Here is a 23,848-nt window from a genome sequence, read left to right as displayed (position 1 = left end):
ACAATTGTATTTTTATTTTTTTTTTCAATTAAATTTCAAGTACAATTTTTATAAGCCTCAAGGCATTATCTTATATAAGCATTAAATTATTAAATTTGTATGAAATTACGATTTAACAGCATTCAAGTTTATAATTTTAACAAGGATAATATTCATAAATTATAATTATTAATGATTTTTTTTTTTTTTTTTAATTTTAAATATAGAATGATGTAAATATTGGAAATATATCATTTTTTGTTTCTTTTTTACAGGAAAGTAATTAAAATCATCGAAGTAATCTTGTAAAGCTTTTATATAAATATTACCATCAAGGATTAGTGGAACGTTTTTTTTTTTTTTTTTTTTTATTTAATAGTGTAAGTCAAAAAGAAGCGTCGGTAATTGCATGTTTTTACAAAAGTAAAGGGTAATTGTAAGACTATATAAGAAGCCTTTCTTTTCCGTAAAAGTGATGATAGTAATATCACAGAATTTTTCTTACTGTAACGCGTATTATCGAGCTTATGTAAATGTTGTATAGCTCGTATCTTCAATAAAAAGAATGTGGATACAAAATATACACCAATATTACTGTAGCAGGGTATAATCGACAGAATTTGCAGTCGGAAATATTTATATTGGAATTATATTTTTTGTATATCAGTCGTAGCGTCATTTCTAATCCAGATAATCCAGATTAAGAGATCGAGTAAAGTTTTATAAGGTTAAAATTTAAATTATTGGTACAAATAGTTGCAAATCAAAAAAAAAAAAAAAAAAAAAAAAAAAAAAAAAAAAAAAAAAAACTAAATAAATAAATAAATAAATAATTAAAATTAAAAAAAAAACAAAACAAAAAAAAAAAAATAAAAGATACGTCCGGTGGTATTTCCATTCTGAGCCGTGTTTTGAAAAACGTTTCATTCTATTTCAGATCTGATAAATAAAAACGATACATTTTTTTTTTTTTTTTTTATGTAAATTGACAATGTTGATACGAATATTGTAAGATTATTTTGTGTAACTTAATGTAATTTTTTCATTTATCATTCATATGTGCTGATGTTGATGTACTTTCGTACAGTATTTTCAATGTAAATTTTATGTTAATTACGACATAAAGAAGAAAAAATGTCATTTCATAGCGCGGTGTAATATAGAAATGATTTTACTACAATTAAATAAAATTCTTAAAAAACAAAGATAATAAACATAATATATATATATATATATATATATATATATATATATATATATATAAAGAAAAAGAAAAAAAAAAGTGAGTATCCATAATCGAAACGAGCATACAGTTAGTGCCAAATACGTAAGTTTATAAATATAAGAGACAATTGATAATTAATACTAAGATGTTATTGTTGAAGAAGTAGAGAGATTACTGTTGATTTGTCGATAAGAATTACATTAAATTAATTTTCTTTATTGTCTTTTGGCGGTATCAAAACTGCTGGCTCGCGTACGAAACTTAATAACTTATCTAATTTCGCTGATTCCAGCTCGTAGTTCGATAGGTGCGCCTGCTTTTTTGTAAGTTTTACTTTGAGCCTGAGATTTGGCGACAATTTCATCGTGCTGACAGTTCCCCTGAAAGTGAAAAAAACAAATTATTCGTATGACCAATTAATTCGGATGTTAATTCAATCTTTTGTGATCAATTGAAGACATTCGACGGAAAAGGAAAAGCCATTTATTGTGTTTGCTTTGTGCTTTTGCATTATCCGATAGGAGAATGTACGCGCAATTATTTAATCTCCATTACTTTATAATAATTTTGTAATAAATATGAATAAGCTATAGATTCATTAATTGATGGGATTCATTGTTATTCGAGAAGAATCTTTCGTTACATTAATTCACGCTCTTGTAATAAGCACAATTTCTAATTATAATAAAAACAAAATCTCAAAGATAATAAATTCTTGAAAAAAATTTTTTGTCTTGCCTACACATTATTTATCAATTCATTTATTCCCGCACAACATATGCAAACAAAATTTTTCTCAATTTTGTCTTACCACGTATAAAAACATGTTCGAGAATAATGATATTATCTCTTAGTCCCCTTTTTAATCCAGACACTTTACCGAATTAATAAGAATTCTTTATTTCTTTGACCTCTCGTCGTATCTATGAGCTTGAAAAACAAAAAACAAACAAACCGCTAACAATCGTTTGATCTTACGTTTGTTTAGACGGTCTACATGTTCAGATAAAATATTAAAAGACGAAAATTTATGATTGTTGGCTCGGCTAGAGATGACACAATACGCTTGGTAAAGTTGAGCGTGTAATAAAGATTTAGTTGTAAGTAATGAGAGCGTATTAGCTGGAACAAAGTGCCTCGACGTTACTCATGTGAGCGGAGTAAAAGCGACGGTTGTGCCGAAACAAGTTTCACCTGGCACTTTGAAGTCGCGACTTACTTGTTGTCGCCGATGATCACGAAGGGCAAGCAATTGCTGAAAGCGAGCCTCGTGAGCTTGTTTCGCTTGCTGACAACCGCTTGGCTGCATATTGGTCGGTACTTATTCACGTTGAGGTCAAATACCGTGACTTTGCCATCGTTGGACACGCAGGCGAGGACCGTTGAACTGTAGGGCGCCCACTGGACGTCGCTGATCGATACCCCGAGGTCGAACATGAATAGCGGCTCTCTGCGGGGTGAGCGAGATAGCTTAAAAAGTCTTTTAATTTTCAGCTTCGGAAGGTTGAGTCAAGCGCGGCGAAGGAGTGCAGTTCTTTGCGTCATTCATTCGACACATTCGACTAGTATTAAAGTCACGCAAGCTCGAGCCAAAGTCGCGATTAAGATTTGTAGATAATACTCAACAGTCTGTCGTCCTCCCAGATTTTGATTCGCCAGTCGCCTGAGCAGCTTGCAAATATACTCGAGTTGAATTTATTGAAGACGATTCGATGGACCGGCATATTGTGAGCCTCTACGTATGTCTGCATGTAAATGCTGCTGTAGGCCGTGTTGCATTTGTATATGGTGCCTTCTTCTGTACCCACCATAAACACGTTTGATTCATTTGGATGGAAGACTAAGCACGTGCCGCAACCTGTAGGACGAGTAATTGGTGGTTATCAATAGTTTGGCACTGAACGTTTCCTTTGTAAATGAATTATTACACCAAAGCCGGGTATCATTAGAAATTTATTTATTTGGCTCATCATCTTCCTCCCTCCTTTCCTTTCTTCTCTCTCTCTCTCTCTCTCTCTCTCTCTCTCTCTCTCTCTCTAATGTAATACCTTATTTATGGTGGTTAATTTTTACATTTTTATTGATTATGTATATATATTGATAATTTGGAAGTTGTAGGATTGAATTATATAATCAATACTATTTATATAATAATAAATAGTAATTATTAATAATATTAATATTTCATATTAAGGTAAAGTGCGGTAAGCTAAGGTAAGGCCATCAATACAGTTTAATCTCGAGTATGCAGTCAAATTTTATTTCGATTCTTTTTACGTACCCTTTAATGGGATTTTGGTTCCATCAGGTCCAGAAATAGGCGAATGGTCGAGAAAAAGAGTCATGATGTTTGTGACACCAAGTTCATTTTGATTTAGAACCCAATAATTGATTAGTCCATCAATGCTTATACTGAAGAAAGCCATATTACCCTCCTCGGTGTCCGGTGCCCAACAAACCTTTTAATTATTGTCCAAGAAATTGCTTATTATCCCCATTGTATATTCTGAGAATTGGCAAATAAGAAACTATGAATTTGTAAAACCTGCCAAACGATGCCCGCATGCTTTTGAATTACGTTATTACTCTTGTATTGTGGAGTCGTCGGAGCCAACATTACGTTGTATACTGCTACCGAGCCCTCCATTGTTCCTAATAAATTATATTTATTTATATCTATAATACATTTATGTTATATATATATATATATTTTTTTTTTATTTTACATTTATCTCTATATTTATTATATGATATCTATACAATATATATTAATATGATAAATATCCAAATAAATTGCAATGTGTCAAATTTACTTTATTTATACTTTCATTTTAATTGTGTGTTCTTATGTGACTGTATTGACGTCCAGAAAATCTATATTTTTAATCACACGTGTTAAAATTCTACTAATTCTTATTTCTATTATAATATTAATAATCGTACTAATATCTTCTATATAAATTTTCTTAATATTTAAATAACCGTTCAAAACTTCACTAAGATCCTAATAATTATTTTCTTCTACGACATTGTAGAAAAAATTATTTTTTAATCAATATAATTAATGGTATAACGCAAAATTCTTATTGAATTTATTTCAAAATATTGTTAAAATACATTTCTTAATGGTATTTTAATTTGAATTTCCTCTGCTCAATTAAATGCGTACTTAAAAAGGCTGTGAAACGCAAATGTTATTAAATCATAATTATTCTTCCCCTTATATTTAAGATTTTATGCATTGAATTAAAAAGGATGAAAATGTTGTGATAGCTTTTTTTTTAATTTTTTTTTTTTTATTTAATTTTTTTGTTTTTTTATTACCAATTACGAGAAGATAAGGATTTTGTACATTAAAATCCAAGCACATTACGGGCGAATCAGTCATACAAATCCATTCGGGGAAAGATGGATTTTTTAACGAGTAGAGACAAACTGCTCCATTTGGCATCGGGTCGTCAAATTTCACTAAAATATTCGTGAACAATCCATCAATATAACGATTTTCAATTCATTATAACTATAATGTATAACTATAACTCAAAATATATTTTCATTATAGTAATTTTCTGTCTTAAATTCTATTATAAGATTCAGTATATTGTACAGCATATAATTTGCTATTAGATATTAAATAATTAAAAATACTTATTAGTTATTGTAGAAATGTTAAATGCAAAAGAATTGTATCTCACTCGATCCATAAGCAACAGCAAACAGATCATAGTATTTATTGTTAAAACATAGATCGGTAACGTCATGTTTCTTGATTTTTTCGTAGGTAAATTTCCATAGAGGTAATAGTGATCCTTCTCCAGGCTTAAATTCATCGCTAGGATCATCCCAGTACCTGTAATCTAAAATAAATACAATTGTTATTGTTTTATCACATGTTTTAACAATTTAAAAAATTTTTTTCAATTTAATTTTATTTAACCAAATAAATTGGTTGATACTTCCAGTAGACTCTTAGTGTTGTACTAATTCTTACACGAGGCGTGGAAGGAAAAATTCTAGAACCTTCGAGAATGTTCGACGAGAGGAAAGTAGGAGTAATATATTTGTGTGATCTTATAGTATATTAGATTTCAAGTCGTAAAACTTGCTCGGACTTGCCGAGTTTTGTTTATAAACATTCGCCCGAGTGCGCGTGCCGGTCTAGGCCCGCGTGCCCTACGCCGCACAGCGCGTATGACCTACTTTTTCTAAAATTCATGGAACTCCATCAATCTCGAATCTCGAACACTTAGGTATAAAATAATTATCCATAGTGATGGTTAATTAATTAATTAATTAATCCATAGTGAATGATTAAGAAATCCATATGCATTTTATCGGAAAATGTCACCTGTCACTTTTAAGGATCAATATTTTTTGTTCAAACGATTATTTCAAGTCCTTGTCTCTTACGCGTCTTTTAACAATGTAATTTTGAAAAAGGCACATTTATCCATCTTAATTTTAATTATTCGTATTCCCCAAATGCGACACCCTTGTTATCGGCATTCAAAAATCTCTTTATTAATAAAATTTCCGGTTGGTTAATTTTATAGGCCCGCGTGCCCTACGCGATTAAAAAAAAAAAAAAAAAAAAAAAAAAAAAATTAAAAACAACAAAAATTGTCAATGTGACCAGTATTAAGAAGGGAATAGCTATATGAAATAAAATAAAATTATGTTACCGACACTATAAGTGTCGTTAAATATATGGAAAAATTACATTACGACATAAATATAAAAATGTGGCACAAGTATAAAAATCACGAAAATCATCAGCCATTTATGATTATCGATTTTTAAAAACCTTGTAATATGTCGTCGAAGACGTTTTGATTGACCATTCGTTCCAAAGTTTTCGCTGCTTGTAACATACGATTCGCCATTGCAGCATCTCCATGGAGAGTTGTTTTTTTTACATCTTCCTTATGAACTGCCAATACCTTACGCTCTTTCTCCTTTTCCAGGCGATGCTGTTCATAATCCGCCTGATTTATAATTATAAGATAGTTCAATCATTTTATTATCAAATTCTGTGAAATTCTTTGAAGCTCAAGTATCGTACAAAATACAGATCGAATATTCATATTGTCTATTAGATAGAATTTGTTGATGTTAAATAGTTTTTTTTTTTTTTTTTATAAATTTTACCTTATAATTATCGTAGATTTCCCATTGATGGATGGTGCCTTTACATGTTGCTGTTGGCGGTGGCATTGTTTCTGTCCATGCGTCCTACAAGACAATTTAAAGTAATTTTCAACTTTAATGTATGTTTACTAATGCTGTATGTTAAATGCAACGATGTGAAAACTTTACCGTTTATTTACGCTGATTTAAATTAGCGGAGTTTTTTTTTTTTTTTTTTTTTTTGTTAAAGGCAAGAGGAGAAAGTAGTGCCACATGATTATTTAAATTCTTAGCATTAATGCGAGAGTGAAAACGCGAGAGTGAGAGATAGATAGATAGATAGATAGATAGATAGAGAGATATAGAGAGATATAGAGAGAGATAGAGATATATATATATATAGAGAGATAGAGAGAGAGAGAGAGAGAGAGAGAGCAAATATTTATTACTTAATTATATCAATACATATACGTATAAGAGTATTTGTGTGCTTAAAAGAAGATCTAAAATTAGTAAAAATTATTAAATATTGAGTACCGTAACCCTACTATTTTTATTATACGTATGATTTCACTTGTATGTATATTTTAGATTTTCTCACTTTCTCATGCACGTCAATTCGATTTTAATTGTAAATCGTAGTTCACGTGGGTGGTAATTTCATGTATTTCAATACATGTTGTTTTTTAATATCCTAGCAATCGTTGGATTTATTAGACATTTAAGAGATAGGAGCACACCCCGCATTATATAGCACACTACTAATAATTTTTAAAATGTAGAAGATATATCATTGCATACTATATCTTGTTTTAATATAATATTTCTACCATTTATCAGCAATAAAATAAACTATAGCGACTTTAATACTATAGCGACAATTATAGTAGCAACATTATTATTTACATTAGGAGCTTCATAATTCAAAGTACTACTTTTAACACTTTATAAACGTGATTAAAGATTTAATGAAATTATATATTGTATATATTTCTTATCGACCGTTTCTATAATTCTTTCAGAATGTCAAATTAATAAGAAATATGTAGGATGATTTAGCGATTAGTATTTAAAGCTAAAGAACACAAATTATAAGGAGAGGACAAATTAATTGTAAAAGGGCATTTGTCAAATTGAAGTTTGTATACTTTAGGAATAATTAATTCATTTTTCAAGCCTGCAGATTGTAAACTTAAATTAACAGCATTGAATAATTAAAATCTTGTTGGAATAATGCATCGTTAAGGTAATCATTTATAATTGTGTATTCTCTAGAAAATTAAAGTAAATCTGGTCTTGAAATCGAGTTATTTCTGCTTTGAGAGGCTATAAAGGAGCTACAGCTGTAAAAACTTATAACAGTAAAATAATAATTCTAACTGCAGTATTGCCAAATACCAAAAATGTTAAATTTAAATCATTTTGATGACTATATTCATCTGAATTTTATCGAAAAAGATATTTTACATTAACGCTTTCTATAAAAAAAACACGAGCTTACTTTTGATGGGATTGGATAGGTGAGGGCAGCCCTTTCACAAAAATTGAACTGATTTGGTAACTTTTTGGCTTTCTGCGTCATATTATCTTCATCGGCATCGAATTCTATTAGGTCATCTCCTGCTTTGTCTTCTAAATCGTCATCTGTTTCGAGATAAATTTATCAATCGATCTTAAACTATTTATTTATTTTTCATATTTATTATTATTTTATATCTACTGTAGATTAATCTTACCGTACAAAATACGAATACGTTAAGTAAATCCAAATGCATCATTCAACGTCTGTTATGTATTTGTTAATACCGTCATAAAATAAATTACATAATAATATTTAAAAGTGTTAAAAATCGTTTGTAAGTCAAAAGATTATTGTTAATGTTTGATATAAAATTGTGTATAATGTATTCCGCTTTAGTGTATATATAATATAACTGCTTTGTTATTAATTCCATTAAGTTACAAAAGTTTGCTGCATAAATATACTTATTTTTATTTTAAAAACATTCTTTTACCAATTTTCCCCACCTTCTCCACCTTCACCTTCCTCAATTTCTTCATCATCTATGCCGTCGCTTTCTTCATGGGTCTTCTCTTCCTTACCATCTTCATTTACGTTTTTATCTTCACCTTCAATTTGTTCTGTAACTGTAGAATTACACTTTAATACTCTGTAAAATCATACATAGACTGTTATCGAGTCATTATTTGCTGTTTCGTGACTCGGTACAAAGAGAACTATCATTGTAAAACATAGTTAAGCATCAAAAGAAAAAGAAAAAAATTACTTTTACCTATGATATCTCCAACTAATTGTTTTTTAGCTTCTTCACTGTCATTATGGACGACAGTGCCAAGGACATTGAGAACAGTCACAATGTTTGGTGGGTGAGGAACGGCAACATATTCTCTGCGGTGGTACGACCAAACAACTAAATTATTTGGCACCCTTGTATTTTTAATTGTCAATTCCCTGGCTATTTCCTCGTTCAGTTCCTAAATGAAAAATTTACTTTATCGTATTATCATTGCTTTTAATAAAATGATCCTAATATTATGTATTTTCTATAGCGGTCGTTAGATAGTCAATGTAGTGCTGCTTTCTACATACGGTATCGGTCAACTGAAGTTGATCGTCAGGTTTTAATAACATTTTTCCACGTATAATGTCCGTGTCACCTCCCATATCGAATTTGGATGCTTGACTTTTTGATTTGTTTCCCTAGGAAATTCATTATAGTTGGTTAGCAATTTTTTCTACATTTTCATCATTTTTTTAATCTCTCTCTCTCTCTCTCTCTCTCTCTCTCTCACACGCACACAGACACGCGCACGCACGCACACAAATATTTATTTATTTATTTATGTTTATTTTATTTATTTATTTATTTTTTTTAATATAATCACCATATAGAAAACGTTTGATTAAAAAATTTTTAATAATAACAATTTGCTGAAACAGTTAGTTAATTCATAATTATAACTCGAATTAGATTATACAAAAATCTTTATTATCAAGATGTGAAGTATAAATTTACCTCTGATCCCCTCATTGATTGTCTTTTCATTAATGATCCGTGCATTTTGTCGCGTTTTTGGCTATGCCCAAATAAACTCAAAGAATTCTCCCCTTATTGGACTCAACTTTCGCTTTAATTAATTTTTCGAAAAACACTGTGCTGATCTTAACGAAAGACAGGTGCAATACTAACGGATATTGTTGCCTTGGTGATAAGAAATCGTCGAGCAATTTATTAATATTTTCCGAATTTTATCAGTTCGAAGAAATTTATTTTACATTTTCAAAAACTTAGGTTAATGATATTTCGCGATTGAATTTTTCTGCGATTTCGACTATTTTGCTTGTGTCGCCCATATTCTCAGAAGTAAAATTCGGTTGATTTTTAAAAAATTTTGAATTAGTTACTATGGAAACCAGGCTCAAGATTTTTGAGAATAATATTAATTTTTTTTTTTATAAATAGCAGTATATTAATGTATATATATATATATATAATTCATTTAGTAATTTGACGAATTTGATATATATATATATATATATATATATATATATATATATATATATAAAAATTAATAATTATATATATATATATATATATAATTCATTTAGTAATTTGACGAATTTGATTGTTATATTAAATCGACTAGTTATAATATGTTGCTTTTTTTAAGGCTCCGACAAAAATTAATTTCGTATGCAAGACAAATAAAAAAAAAAAAAAAATTATATATGTTTTTATCGTTTTTATTGCTTTTATAAAATTATATTTTCTATATTAGAAAATGGTATATCATTGTTATTACAAAAGAGAAAAACATTCGACTTAAGATAAATATTTCTTCATTTATATGATCATTTTTCTTATTAAATACTAGATCGTTGACTCGAAAAAAGGACTAAATACCTATTTATTATTTTTCGTTAAAAAGACTCTTATATAATAAGAATAAATAAATGTTTTGAATGTATATACCCAAGCATTGACGAACTAGATAATAAAACTTCGACAATATCATGTCCTTATAAATCATTACATATTTAAAAATAATGTCAATAATAAATTACAACGAAATTATTTAAACAATTAATTTTTATATAATATTATAGTTAGTTTTTATGTAATACTATAATGAATACCATCCGAATATCGCGGCTAATATTATTTGGAGAATTATAGAAATTAAAATTCAGACCAGATCTATTGGTTGTAAAATGTATTTGAAATTTTTTAACCAAACCCGCAAGTTACTATTAGGATTTTAATTACCAGCAGCTGTAGGATGAAGAAATACAACGTTACTGAGTCTGCGCGTAACTCACTAAATATCGCTGAGGTTATTCTCGACACTCAGTGTATTTCCAGTTTAGTTGACACTTCGTGCGATCGCTTGCTAATTTGTGCACTATGAATTTTCTCAATCATTGCTTAGCGACAGAGGCCGTTTAATGGAGTAAGTTAATTAGCGTAAGACTGAACGGTACTCGCTTTTTCTTTCTTTTTTTCTTTATCAAACGCTCTTAAGATAATATGCTTATAACCTTATAATAAATTATATTTTTTAATAATCGTATCAACAGTCTATTGCAAATTTATATATATATGTGTGTGTGTGTGTGTGTGTGTGTGTGTGTGTCTATATATTATATTCTATGTATATTAGTTCGTCGATTTTGTTTCATTGAGTCTAAATGGGTCTTGTTTTCCTTCTAAAGACCTACCTGTATATGCTTGAGTTTTGTGAAAAAATCAATAGTTGCTCAGCCAATACCGAGTCAGAGAGCTACAAGTTGTATGGAAAAGATTAAAGTAAAACAATTAGAGTTTTGCTTATTTTACTCTTAATTTATACGTATATCTATATTTACTTTTTTTTTTTAAGTTGATATAAAATCATTTTATCGTAAAAATAAAAAAAATATAAATTATATTTTATATTTTAAATATAAAATCATTTTTTCGTATTACACGATTTTTTTTTTCTAATGAAAGTAAACATTATTTAATAATTAATTAATTAATTTAATCTTAATTTACACGAATTTTAATATTATTTCAACGTAGATTTTTGAATTGTCGCTCAAAAATTTTTGTTATATGCATTGTTTTTTTTTTTTTTTTTTTTTTTTTTTTTTTTTTTTTTTTTTTTTTTTTTTTTTTTTTTTTTTTTTTTTTTTTTTTTTTTTTTTTTTTAATTGACAAAACGTTGAAATTCACTTGGATAAAAATATTACTAATCTTTTTCAACTTTATTTAAAATTAAAAATGATGGTTTTTTTATTTGTTAAATTAATATTTAATTTATATTTAAATATTTAAAGAAAATTTTACTTAAAAATTTTACTATATTTTTATCAATACTCTATAATTTATAAATGTTTTCTTCTTCTTTTTTTTTTTTTTTTTTTTTTTTTTTTTTTTTTTTTATATATAAAGTAAATCTATAATTGCAATATAATATTGCAATGGAAGATAGCGGCATTGATAGTGATCCGAAAACTAATGTGCGCATGGAAGATGACAACTTTTTCACGGTAAGTCATTATGATTTTCTTAATAAATTTATGTTTCGATACTTTAAGTTATTTGAGTTTAAAAGGGAAGCGACAGCAGTTGCAGCAGCAACAATCAAACCACATGTCAGAGGTCTACTACAAAGCAATTGCAGAAAAAACTTGGTAAAATTTGCAATATCTCTGCATGCTTTATTTGTAAAAGTATTCATTCGTATTATATTGTAATAATAAATATTAATATTAAATCTTTTTTTTTTCTTTCAAAATGAAGATAATAATAATATAATAAAAATGATGATATACATGTTTATATATTGTAATTTTTAATCCGCTTAATTGTTTATGATGTATAAGATTTGATAAGAGCTTATAATGTATTAAATTTAATTTGGGCATGTTTATTGACAGAATTATACGAGCACATGTGCGGATACATGTGTGAAAGTGTGTGGGCATTTGAAAAAAGTCGTGAATTTGTTATACAAAAATATTTCATTCTTTCATTAGAAGCCAGAATCGAACAAGCGAAACGTATTCAGCGTAATTCAGAATATACAAAACTTCCAGACAACGAACCAGATAATTGTAGTTCTAAATACAACTTGCTAATCCCTATACAAAGATTACCAATCCCACAAAAGAAAACTGATTCTACACTTATAGAATTTTGGCATAGCGATGAAAGGTATAAACAATAAGCATAATAAAATATTAAATAACAAGCATAATTTAATATAATAAATATTATATTATATAATAAAATAATGCATAATAAACAAAATAATATTGGATTGGATGTTTAAAATATTTTTAAATGTTTTTAATTTATCTTGAATTGTTTTTATTTAATATATAATATTATATTATATATATATATTATATTATTTATTATATATATTATATATATTATTATATTATTTATTATATATTATATATTATATATATTATAATATATAATATTATATTTAATATATATTTTTTAATATAAAAGAAAATTGTAATGCAATTAATATTATAAACTAGAAGCAGAGAAGATTCGTATTAAATAACTCGAAGAAAATTGATGAAAAAATACAAAAATGTACGATAATTAAAAACATTAGTATTGTTATTAGTTAAAATATTATTATCAATGATACCATATTGCACTACCAATTGTCTAACAATTATAATTTATATAATAATTGAAATAATCATTGAAATATTTTCGCTACTCACTGAAATAGTAAAAAAATACGTGAACTCTATAATATCGTATTAATAAATAATAAATAATAATTTACATAATAATAAATCTATATTATACGATTATGTGTTTGTAGCGAGGATGAGATGACACTTTTCCCGATGACGAGGGAGAATGGTTTGAAGCACAAACAGGATCTTACCGATACTTTTAGTATCGAGGAGTTAAGCGAAGGGAGCGAAGATTCTTTACACTTAGGTCCAGCACCAGAGATTCATCCACATATTCGAACTTATATACCATATGGGTGTTTTCGTTGCCAGTGTCTTATAATTTAAATAATTTCTCTTTTAAATTTAAATTTAAAAGACATATTTATTCGTGTTTTTAAAATTTATGTAAATGAAAAAGTAAATTTGGATGTTGAAATATTTTAAAAGAAGTAACAAATATTAAGAGATAAAGAGTTAAAAAAATTATTAAACAATCTCGTCATCGGTCATTTTTCATATAGAAAAATAACTATTGGCTAATCCAAGCATAATCTTATTGTAAATACGTATTACTCTTAAGTTAGTTTATCATGAAAAAGGAAGTAATTTTTTATCTGATTGCGATCAGGTACTGTTTTCTTGAATTACGTATAGTTTTATACATAATCATATAGTTTATATTCGAGAACGGAGAAATAGATGACGTTTAAGTCTATAGAATGAAAATGCTTAAGAAAATACGTTAAACGTTGAACTGATAATTTTTGATAATGCAGAAAGTATTGGTGAAAGTATGAAATATTATTTTACAATTGTAATGGAAGAGATATAATATCATAGACATTAATTGTTTAAGATTTTCCGAGAAATCCAATTTATGTACAATACAATTTAATTATTTTTTTATCGATAATTTTCATATAAAACTCTGACTACATTTACATAATTAGATGTTCCCACCTGAAGTATTAGAATTCCTTTGGATGAAATATTTTGCGAGTGCGATGGGAAACTTTAATGAATGGTAATGATTTGGAATTTTACAAGTAGTCATAGAATTTAGACTTTGTTATAAAGTAATATTGATAATCAATAATAATTAACCAAATAAATAATAACCGATAAAAAGTCGGTCCATCATCTTTATAATTTCTATTTATTAAATATTCTATACGTACATGTAATAAGAAATAGGCTTTATAATGGTGACATACCACTAATTTCTTAATACGTTGATATTATCAATTAAACTATTTTATATTTAATTTAATACGTTGCCACTTTGATATAACTAACTATATTTTAAAAATCGAATATGATACTCTGTGATAAAATGATTTATTTATATTTTGAATATAAACTATATCATCATATTTTGATAATGCATTTTCAACAATATATGAAATATTATTGCAAAATGTATGTTAAGACCATACATTTTTTTCTCTAGACAATCTAGTTATTAATATACACATATTTATGTAACTTTTCAATTGATAAAATCATATTGTAAAATTTAAACAGTTTTATTTGAAAATTTGAAATTTCATATTACTCTCTATCAATGTTTGCTTTGAAATACTTTTAAAGATATTTTATACATAATTTTAAAAGTATTTTTAACGCACAATACTATAGAATGGAACATTATCGTTATGTATATCATTTATTTCAGTAATTATTTATTTTATAAATATTTTACGAGCTTCCGATTTCTAGAATATTTTCTATATTTTAAATCCACGCTATAATTTTAAGTTTTTTCTTTTTATGATTTTAAAATCAATTAAATTTAAAATTTTTAAATTATTTTCCTTTAGTCTTTAAATATGTTAATATTTTCATGATCAGTATAATGCCTAATATTAAAATATTAAACAATTCAGCAACAATAGAATTTAATATTTGAAAAGGTTAAAAAAAATTATCTTACATTTAATTAATAAGAATAATGTAATTATTTATATAGACTGCATTCATAATTATTAATAAAAAATTTTGTTGCTGAAAATAATTTTATTTATAAATTATTACTAAATGTTAAAAGTATAAAGTATAAAAATTATTGTATGTTATTTTTAAGAATTGTATTATAAATTATTAATAAAATCATGTGTAATAGAGAAGATAGCTTTATTTATTATTAAAAATGATATCGTTTTATTTAAGAAAGCTAATTTCTAACATAAATTAGCCACATTTATATACGAAGAGAATTCTTTATTTTAATTACTCATTCTAATAGTTTAACGAAATATATATTTTTTTTTATTGCAAAGGTATTCATTATGTATATGTGCATGAGTTAATGAGTGCACTAGTTATTACACTAAATTCAATAATTAAGTAATAAGTATGAATTTTATTTAGAATAAATGCAATTTAAATTATTTAGAGAAAATTCTATATACAATCAGACAATAACGTATTTGAAATAATTCTTCTAAGATTAAATAGTTTTTATTAAATTTTAATTTTATGCAATGTTTAAAGTATATTTAAGATAAAATAAGTAAAAATAAATATAGTCGAAGCATTTATTTGATTTTGATGTATTTTTATATGGTTCTTTGATATTAAAAAAGTAAAGAAAATAATCAGTAAATAGTTATAAGCAACATTATCATATTTATAATAGTTTCTATGAATATTACGAAAAATTTTACTTATAAAAATATACATTTAGCTCAACATAAATAAATAATAACAAAATATTAATATCATTTATTCATAATTTTTTACTTTGAAGTAATAATAATTTTTTTATGATAATATAAAAATGTTATAAAATTATGAGCTTGATGTTATGTTAAAATTACACATCAATTTATATAAAAATTGGTTGTTTTTTAATTTTGCACATTATATAATATATGATATTTTATAAGTGAATAAATTTTTAAAAATGTATAAATTGTAATAATCTCATGAAAATATCAACTTCTTTCTCAAGTACCGATAGTCGGAGAAAGAAATATAAGTTTTTAAGTGATAGTTTAGATTTTAGTAAAATCAATGATTGAGAACAAAAATATCAGTCTTTTTAAATATAAACCATCATTTTATAAGATAATTAACAAGAGACAAAAGTTAAACGACGCTCAGAATTCACAAAGAATATTTTAATTTCTTAGATTCTCTATTCTAATATTCCATAGAATATTTTAAATATTTTATTTCTAGAATAGGATGCTTATAAGATTTTTAAAAATTGAATCTTGAATAATTTGTCATTGCGAATAGAATTGAATTCGAAAATTATACATTCTCTTATATCATAAGTCTTTCTTTTGTTTTATTTTTTGCAATAATATCTAGATTGAAAATAAATATATGACAATTAATAATTTATATTAAATAAAGATGATTTTTAATTACAATATATGTCTTGTAATTCAATAAATCTCACTTCCAAACTAAGAAAAGCGATTATTATGGCATTCAGATATTAAAATTCAGTCTGTCTATAAAAATACAAAAATACATTTAAAACGTAATTAATGAAGTTAGAATATAAATTATAAAATTAAAAAATTAATTACCAGAAATTAAATATATTATTTAAAAGAGTTAATTCAATTTATAATGATATCATATAAAATATATAAAAATTTAATTAATTTAGAATTTAGTAAAGAAAACCACGAAAATTTAGGTAAAATTGTATTATAATGTTTAATGTAATTAAGAATATTAAGTAAAATTAGATGATAATTGATTATGATGATGAATTAAAATTGATATAGTATGCGAATAAAATTATAAATTATTCAATCGATATTCTTATATTACCAAATGTCAGTATTTTGAAAAATATTTTCTCTATCTACCGATCATATAACAATTAACATAATTTAAAGTATAAGTTTTTTTTATTAAAAAAAAAAAAAAAAAAAAAAAAAAAAAAAAAAAAAAAAAAAAACTGATATAAAAATTTATGATAGAATAAATTGTTAATTAATGTTCGATAATTAACTACTCTTAACATTAGTGTTTAAGTCACGGTTTTCCCAATTTACAAACGAATATTCATATATATGACAGGATAAAATTTATTCCTATAAATAATATTATTTTCTTTATATATCACTTTATTTATTTAATTTAACATAAAAAAAATTTACAGTATGCCACAGAATAATCAAAATATCTTGTATTTTATGCAGTTTATTTATTGATATCGAATACATTTTTTCAACTTCTATTCAATGTATACAATGTAGCCATTATTTTTGTTGAAGATAGAGAAAAAAAAAATCTTAAATGAATATTTAAAAATTTAACCATTAATTTATATACATAGCATTTTATTTGAGACGTTATGATCAATTTATTTATTTATTAATTTTTTTAATTCCATGAATGTATAAGCAATTAATTTTCATTATAAATTTAATAAGAAATGTAAGAATGAAGCATTTATATTAAGTATTTTTGTTTTAGAAATTGAAACATAAATTTACTAATAAGATATTTTATCATATTTTATCATATTTTATTATATAAAATATTTAGAGCAAACAAAATTTAAAAAATTTCTTAATCGTAAATAAGTATCGGAGGTTAAGTGATGGGTACCATTTTTAACTGTCATTTGATAATCAATTTCTTTCTCTGAGAAATTCATAAATCATATAAATATAAAAATAGACTTCATTTTTATCTTTAAGAAAAAATTGGTAAAGCAGAAAAGGGATTACCTTTTCTCTATGCCTTCATTTTGTTTCCCAATGCTGGGAAAGTAAACGGACGAAAAAGAAATATGAGAAAAAATGAATGGATACTTCGTTTTGGCTACTATGGTGATAATGATTTTTCTGAAATTGAAGTCATTGACAACTGTCAGTATAGATTTATAAAACGACGTGATAGATAAACTATTAAAATATAGAGATTTATTCAATTTTTAATTGTAATTTTCCTTCTAATTTTGGTTTTTCATAAATGTTGTCGGATGAAATAAATAAAATTCAGTTTTAAATCGCACTTAGTATAAATAGAACGTCTTTATTAATAATTTCAACGTAAAAATTATAATTTCTAAACATAATTACAAAAATATTATTATCCCAATAAAAAGATTGTTAATATGTTGAGTATTTGTATTACCGTAATTATATTATCTTATATAGAAGTTGAAATCATGAGTTATGATTTTGAATGTTCAATGTTTGTAACTTTTTATATAGCAACAATGCAAGAAAGTATTCGGAATATTTTTAATGTGGATAGTTTTATTGAAGCAAGAAGGCTGAGAGTTCCCATATTAAATTTTACAAGATAATGTTTGCAGTTGATATATATATATATATATATATATGTATAAACACACATACGTTTATGGATATCGTTAAATGTATGCATCGCGAAAGTTATAGACGAACATAAATTTTAATGTTTAAATACATTTTTGAGTGAAATAATTTTCTTAACCGAATGCTATTTAATTACATTGTTTTATTTATTAATAATTTATAAATATTTGATCTACTTGAAGAGATGATTTTTTGTAATTGTGCCATTTTAAGTTCAAATAATTATGCAGAATTTAGTTCTTTGTCAATAAATTTAGTATTATTTTATTTAGAGTCTTATTAGTAACATTTGAGTAGACATTTATTTTGATAAATGTATCATCTGCATTATTATTTAATTTACAATTTACAATTAATTATTCGTATATAAGCTATTTTTTCAAGAGTTTATTTAACAATTCTGTAAACATTGAAAACTCTCTATATAAATAATGTCGTAAAAAGCGGATGAAATTATTAAATTATTATTTATAATGCTACGTCTCTTATTTTGGAATATGAAATATTGGCTTTTATTCATCGGCATTTGTCAGGGGGATATTTGACAGGGGTGATTTTGCTTTACTTCCTTAACGTAATAATGGAGAAAATACTAAAAAGTTGAGATTTTTCGCATCCATAGACGTTGAAGTGATGAAATTGGCTAGTATTATGAGCACTGGGTGTTAAAGCTTTTGACACTTCAACTGATAAATGGATCGTCTGCTTCTCTATGACACGCACACGCACACGAACACGCACGCACACGCACGCACACACACACGCGCGCACACACGCACACACACAGAGAGGCACACCATCATCATCATGTGATTGTAGGTAATCTTAAAATTATATCACGGTTTGTGCTCTTATATGTTCTTGGGTCGACGTACACGTTGCACTCCATCGCTTTCTCGTGGTTTTCGAGGATGCCATTCTCGTTATTTCGCTTCAGTTATTTTGTAATCCTCCCGTTAATTCCTCTTCGAAACCATCTTCGGATTGTTATTTTATAACTTCTTGAAGTTCGCTCTATATTTAAAACTTCTGATGTAAGTATGTACTTTTTTAGTACTTATTTTGATCTAATATTATTGAGCACAAGATAATTTCATACTGAGATTTGTAGTTGCTTCACTTTATCATTTAATCGAGTAAATATAAAAATTTGTTTAAAATTTGTTTAAATCTTCATACTAATATAGTATTTAAGATACATCCATAATTTATATTTATAATTGTGCATGAATTTTTGTTATTTCTTTAAATTTCGTAAAACAATATCCATTCTTATTTGAATAAAATTTGTTAAAGATAATCATTATGGAATATCATTATTATTAGGCATATTTTTTATACTTTGTTTCTCTTTCTTTTAATTAGTTGTTTTCATAATTAAAAGCGTTACGACTAATTAACTTTAACTTAACTATATCGTATCGTAATAATAAAAGCTTAAACTATATTTTTGCTCTCTTGTTTGTATTTACCATTTATGATACAATGTTTAGGAAAAAACATTGGATATGCATTTATATTATTTGAAACTTTTTTACAATTTTATTTAATTATTTAGCCATAAGTCTTATTAAAAGCAAACCATATTTACTTTAATTATTCAGTTTTTAATGCATTGTAAAGAACAAACTATTTTTCTAATGTATTATTTAATTTTCAAAGCTGAAAGTTGAACGAAAAATCTAACTAGAACTATTTAAGCAGTGATGTTTTATCTCTTTTTGCTGCTTAGAGAACAAGATGAATAAATAGAACCTTTACAGAATCATAGATTGCTATTGTTTCTCTAAACCTGTTAACTTCAAACATATCTAACGGTAGGATGTTCGAAATCACTCGAGCTAGCTTTTAACCGTTTCGGAGATAATTCAAAGTTCTGAGACAGCACTCTGGAAAACTGCGCTAGAGTGTTAGTCGTTAGATTGCACATTTCGGAAAGTCTAATCATTTTACAGTTGGTTTTTCAACATTCACGTGGATAACATAAAAGGTTTATAATTATTGTAATATTAATCCTTGGTCGTAATATTTATTGCCTTATAAATTGATTATTTTTTTGTTTTATACACTGCCGAACATAATGTAGTTTAATTTAATTTATATATGTATAAAAGAGATTTTGGAAGTGAAATAAATTTATACATTGATTTTGTAAATGCAATATTGATAAATGTAAATAAAAAATAGTTCATATCGATAAATCATATTCAAGTATCATAAAGCATTGCTTTATATTGTTTAGAAAAATGATGCTAAATAGTAAAAAGTCGAATCTTGGACATCGATGAAAAATATCGACCGAGATGAAAGACCATTTCCAATTTTCAATTGACTTTCAATTTACATGCTGACTTAAGCATACACATAGCAGGCTTATGTAATACAAGTAATTTAAAGGACATTAGGTATTGAAAGTAAGATTTAATTTACAGGATAGAATCGATAATAATTCACCCAGTTGGTCCATCTTAGCGACAGCGAGTCCGCTTAATATTTTCGCAATTGTGAATGTCGATCGCGACTGGTGTGATTATATTAGGGGGAAAATAAAGTCGACCACCGTCGACAAATCACTCCAGTGTAAATGCAATAAACGCGATAATATCTATGATCGCTTGTGTAATGTCATTGGAAGCAGAGCCGACGATGTCTCCTCGAAAAAAGGTAGCTTGGAGCGAGCCCCGAGCCTCAGGGTCGGCTCTCGGCGATGGCACGCAGACGCGCGGCAAGACAGGCGGAGCGGGGGCGGCCTCCCACGCGGGGGCGGCGCGGGCCGGGGCGGGGCGGCAGTCGCTGAACGCGAGCAGTTCGCGGCGGAGTCGCATCGAGGCCTGAGAGCGCAGCAGTGGTGCTTCGCGAGGCCGGCAACCCCTGGAGGACAGGTCGCCCTCCAGTCGAGAAGCAGTGCGCGTGCAGGGCGGTTGGGGCCTGATGTATATGGGGGCGGACGCGCGCGAGCCTCTCCGAGGTCGGCCCCGAGGAGGGGACTACCGGATGGCCCGCGGGGAATATGCCGTCGTCGCAGTCTCGTCTCCGAGTCGCGACGTTTGAGTTTGGGGCCCTGTTAAGGAAGATCCTCGGGGGTCCCGGAACACGGCATCCCGAAGTGGCCGACCGATCGAAGCCGAGGCCGCTCGTGAGACGGGAGAAGGAGGAGGCGAAGGAGGCCCCACGACGATGCTGATCGAAGGTACGAAGGGCGAGCACCTAGGGATTGATGTCGGATCCTCGGACGACCGCTCGGTGACTCGTACTACTGGCACCGAGCGAAGAGCATTTTGCCTTGAGATTCGGTTGGGATTGGGTGCGAGTTTTTCTTGTTGCGTTTCTCTCTCCTTTAAGCGCTGAGTGACATTGTTCCGAGTCGATTGAGCTAATGAAGATCAGTGAGTTTGCGATAATCGCTGTCTTACGAAGGAAGTTTGGCGGTGCTTTGGCATTGCACCGGCAACATTTGTGTGACGTTTCAAAAATTCCTTGATATGAAAATGCTTATTCAATGGAAATATTTCTGCAATTTTTTTAATCCGCTAGAGCACACACAAAGAACTTTATTAACTTAAAAACTTTCATTTATACGTATATACATTGTAAGGGACTTTTAAAAGAGAAATAAGTCTTTTGTGTAAAAAAATATACGATAATCAGTTACTCGATGTCTTGAAGCTTATTTTAAAAATTTAATCTTTAAAAAATTGGAAAATATAGTTTATTTATAAAAATGTTCCCATCGCCTTGATTCTACGACGAATATATTTTTTAATTGAGATTACACTCATTTATTAGTTTTTTTTTTTGTTTTTTTTTTTTAAATTACCTAAAATACCTAATCAAGATACAAAGACATTTGATAATTACATATTGTCTTATAATAATTGTATAATAATACAATGTTATTGAAACATTTTTGTTGTTGTTGCAATTTTTATTAAATAATGAACTAAGAATGTAAAAATTTATCATTTTCCCGAAGATAATATTAAAATCAATATTTGCAAAGATTTAAATGACATCTTTATCGGTAAAATGGTCCTATTCGAAGAAATCGTAATAGATACGTAAGATCAACTTTTTAATTTTTTGATTATAGGATTTATAATAATACGACTAAGACGTTAATAACTCTTTTTCATTTGAAATTACAATAATCCAATATTTTTTAAATATAAAAATAATTTCAAAACTAGGATAATTTTCATTAGGATAATTCGATTTATTGAAAAAATTGTGTTTTCAAAAGCTGCCAATTTGGCACGAAACCATTTTTATATATAAAAAACATTAAAAAAAAAAATCTAACATTATGAAAATAGAATATTAGATTTTTCGGCTTCATCAATCTTCTTCAAAGATTTTTCCTTTGATAAGATGAGTTTCAGCAGCTTTTGAAATTTCTAATGTGTTGTCACTTAAAAGGTAAAATATCTCCCACGCTAATTTGAAGTACATATTGACAATGTACTTAATGCAATTAATTATTTAAATTCTTAGTTTATTAGGCGTCTAATGCAATATGATTGAACAATGGCATGTATTTGATTTAATGTAAAATTTGAATTATGAAAGAAAAGAAATCTACGTAATGCTCGAACTATTAATGTTGTCAAATTTATTATAATAACAATGCATTTTTTACAAATTTGCCTCAACTATTTATAAGTTGAGATTGGATCTTTTAAAATGGCATTCTTACATCGATATTTAATTAATTAAATTAATAAACCTATTTATAGAGTTACAAATTAAATTTATAAAATTTACAAAATTTATTTTCTTTTATTATTTAACAGTGCTATTGCGTTATTATTATCTTTATAAAATACGATAAATATAATGAAAAAAGAAGAAGAAAAAATTAATATTCATTCTTGTATATCGAGATATTTGATTATATATATTGAATATTTGATTATATATATTGAATATCGTAGGAAGATTTTTATATTTATTTTCTAAATACTATTATAGAGGTATAAGTTGTTTGAGAATAAATATATCGAATATTAAAAAAAAAAAAAAACTTTGAATAAATTTTAATTTGAATTTGTTACTTAATTTTCATTAATGTTTACTATATTTTTAATGATAATATGAATTTTTTAAATATAACAATGTCAATATTTTAACAATTTAATACTTAATTTATCTAATAGTATATTTAATACTCAAGGTAACGCCATTATAATTATTTATTTATTTATTTTACCCATGGAATATGTAATAATGTTGCTAATTAGAATATTTTATTAACTCATTTAACCAAATAATAGAGAATTTTTAATTAATTTTTTTAATAGAAAAGTGCAATAAACTCTAAAATTTTTACTAATATCATAATTCATTATAAGTTTGTTAATAATTTCCTTACTTTTTACATAATTTGTTGATCCATGAATCTCTTAATGTTTGCGCATAAATACTCGTTAAAAGTAAATATGAATAAATTTAAGTTTTTCAACCTTTTTACTGCTCGACGAATGATAAATT

The 23,848-nt window shown here is 26.8% G+C and overlaps 2 protein-coding genes across 2 annotated transcripts; one reads left to right on the top strand and one right to left on the bottom strand.

Annotated features, from left to right (window-relative positions):
• Window positions 1–1,237: 1,237 nt before the first annotated feature.
• Window positions 1,238–10,674, bottom strand: LOC105368257 (dynein intermediate chain 2, ciliary). Its single transcript, XM_011507240.1, has 14 exons — window positions 10,621–10,674; window positions 8,943–9,053; window positions 8,626–8,827; window positions 8,369–8,479; window positions 7,833–7,963; window positions 6,353–6,436; window positions 6,009–6,189; window positions 4,900–5,061; window positions 4,529–4,672; window positions 3,750–3,856; window positions 3,486–3,663; window positions 2,831–3,062; window positions 2,424–2,654; window positions 1,238–1,584 (listed from the first exon to the last, which is right to left on the bottom strand). The coding sequence occupies exons 2-14, from the start codon at window positions 9,015–9,017 to the stop codon at window positions 1,410–1,412; spliced, it is 2,013 nt and encodes a 670-aa protein (XP_011505542.1). The 5' UTR covers window positions 9,018–9,053; window positions 10,621–10,674; the 3' UTR covers window positions 1,238–1,409.
• Window positions 10,675–11,786: 1,112 nt separating this feature from the next.
• On the top strand, window positions 11,787–13,408 carry LOC105368246 (uncharacterized). Its single transcript, XM_011507229.1, has 4 exons — window positions 11,787–11,885; window positions 11,951–12,029; window positions 12,375–12,552; window positions 13,190–13,408. Exons 1-4 carry the CDS (start codon window positions 11,817–11,819, stop codon window positions 13,389–13,391), a joined length of 528 nt encoding a protein of 175 aa, XP_011505531.1. The 5' UTR covers window positions 11,787–11,816; the 3' UTR covers window positions 13,392–13,408.
• Window positions 13,409–23,848: the final 10,440 nt, after the last annotated feature.

This window comes from Ceratosolen solmsi, unplaced genomic scaffold, assembly GCF_000503995.2.
Source record: "Ceratosolen solmsi marchali unplaced genomic scaffold, CerSol_1.0 scaffold10, whole genome shotgun sequence".
NCBI classification, from domain to species: Eukaryota; Metazoa; Arthropoda; class Insecta; order Hymenoptera; family Agaonidae; genus Ceratosolen; species Ceratosolen solmsi.
This window is presented reverse-complemented; position numbering and strand designations above follow the sequence as displayed.

Coding starts and splice junctions, on each gene's coding strand:
- LOC105368257 (XM_011507240.1), bottom strand. CDS start 9,017: ATGGGAGGTGACACGGACATTATACGTGGAAAAATGTTATTAAAACCT. Junction 7,964..8,368: donor AGAAATTGAGGAAGGTGAAG/GTGGAGAAGGTG, acceptor ATGACGATTTAG/AAGACAAAGCAGGAGATGAC. Junction 3,857..4,528: donor TCCTTATCTTCTCGTAATTG/GTAATAAAAAAA, acceptor ATAATTTATTAG/GAACAATGGAGGGCTCGGTA.
- LOC105368246 (XM_011507229.1), top strand. CDS start 11,817: ATGGAAGATAGCGGCATTGATAGTGATCCGAAAACTAATGTGCGCATG. Junction 12,030..12,374: donor GCAATTGCAGAAAAAACTTG/GTAAAATTTGCA, acceptor TTCTTTCATTAG/AAGCCAGAATCGAACAAGCG. Junction 12,553..13,189: donor TTTTGGCATAGCGATGAAAG/GTATAAACAATA, acceptor ATGTGTTTGTAG/CGAGGATGAGATGACACTTT.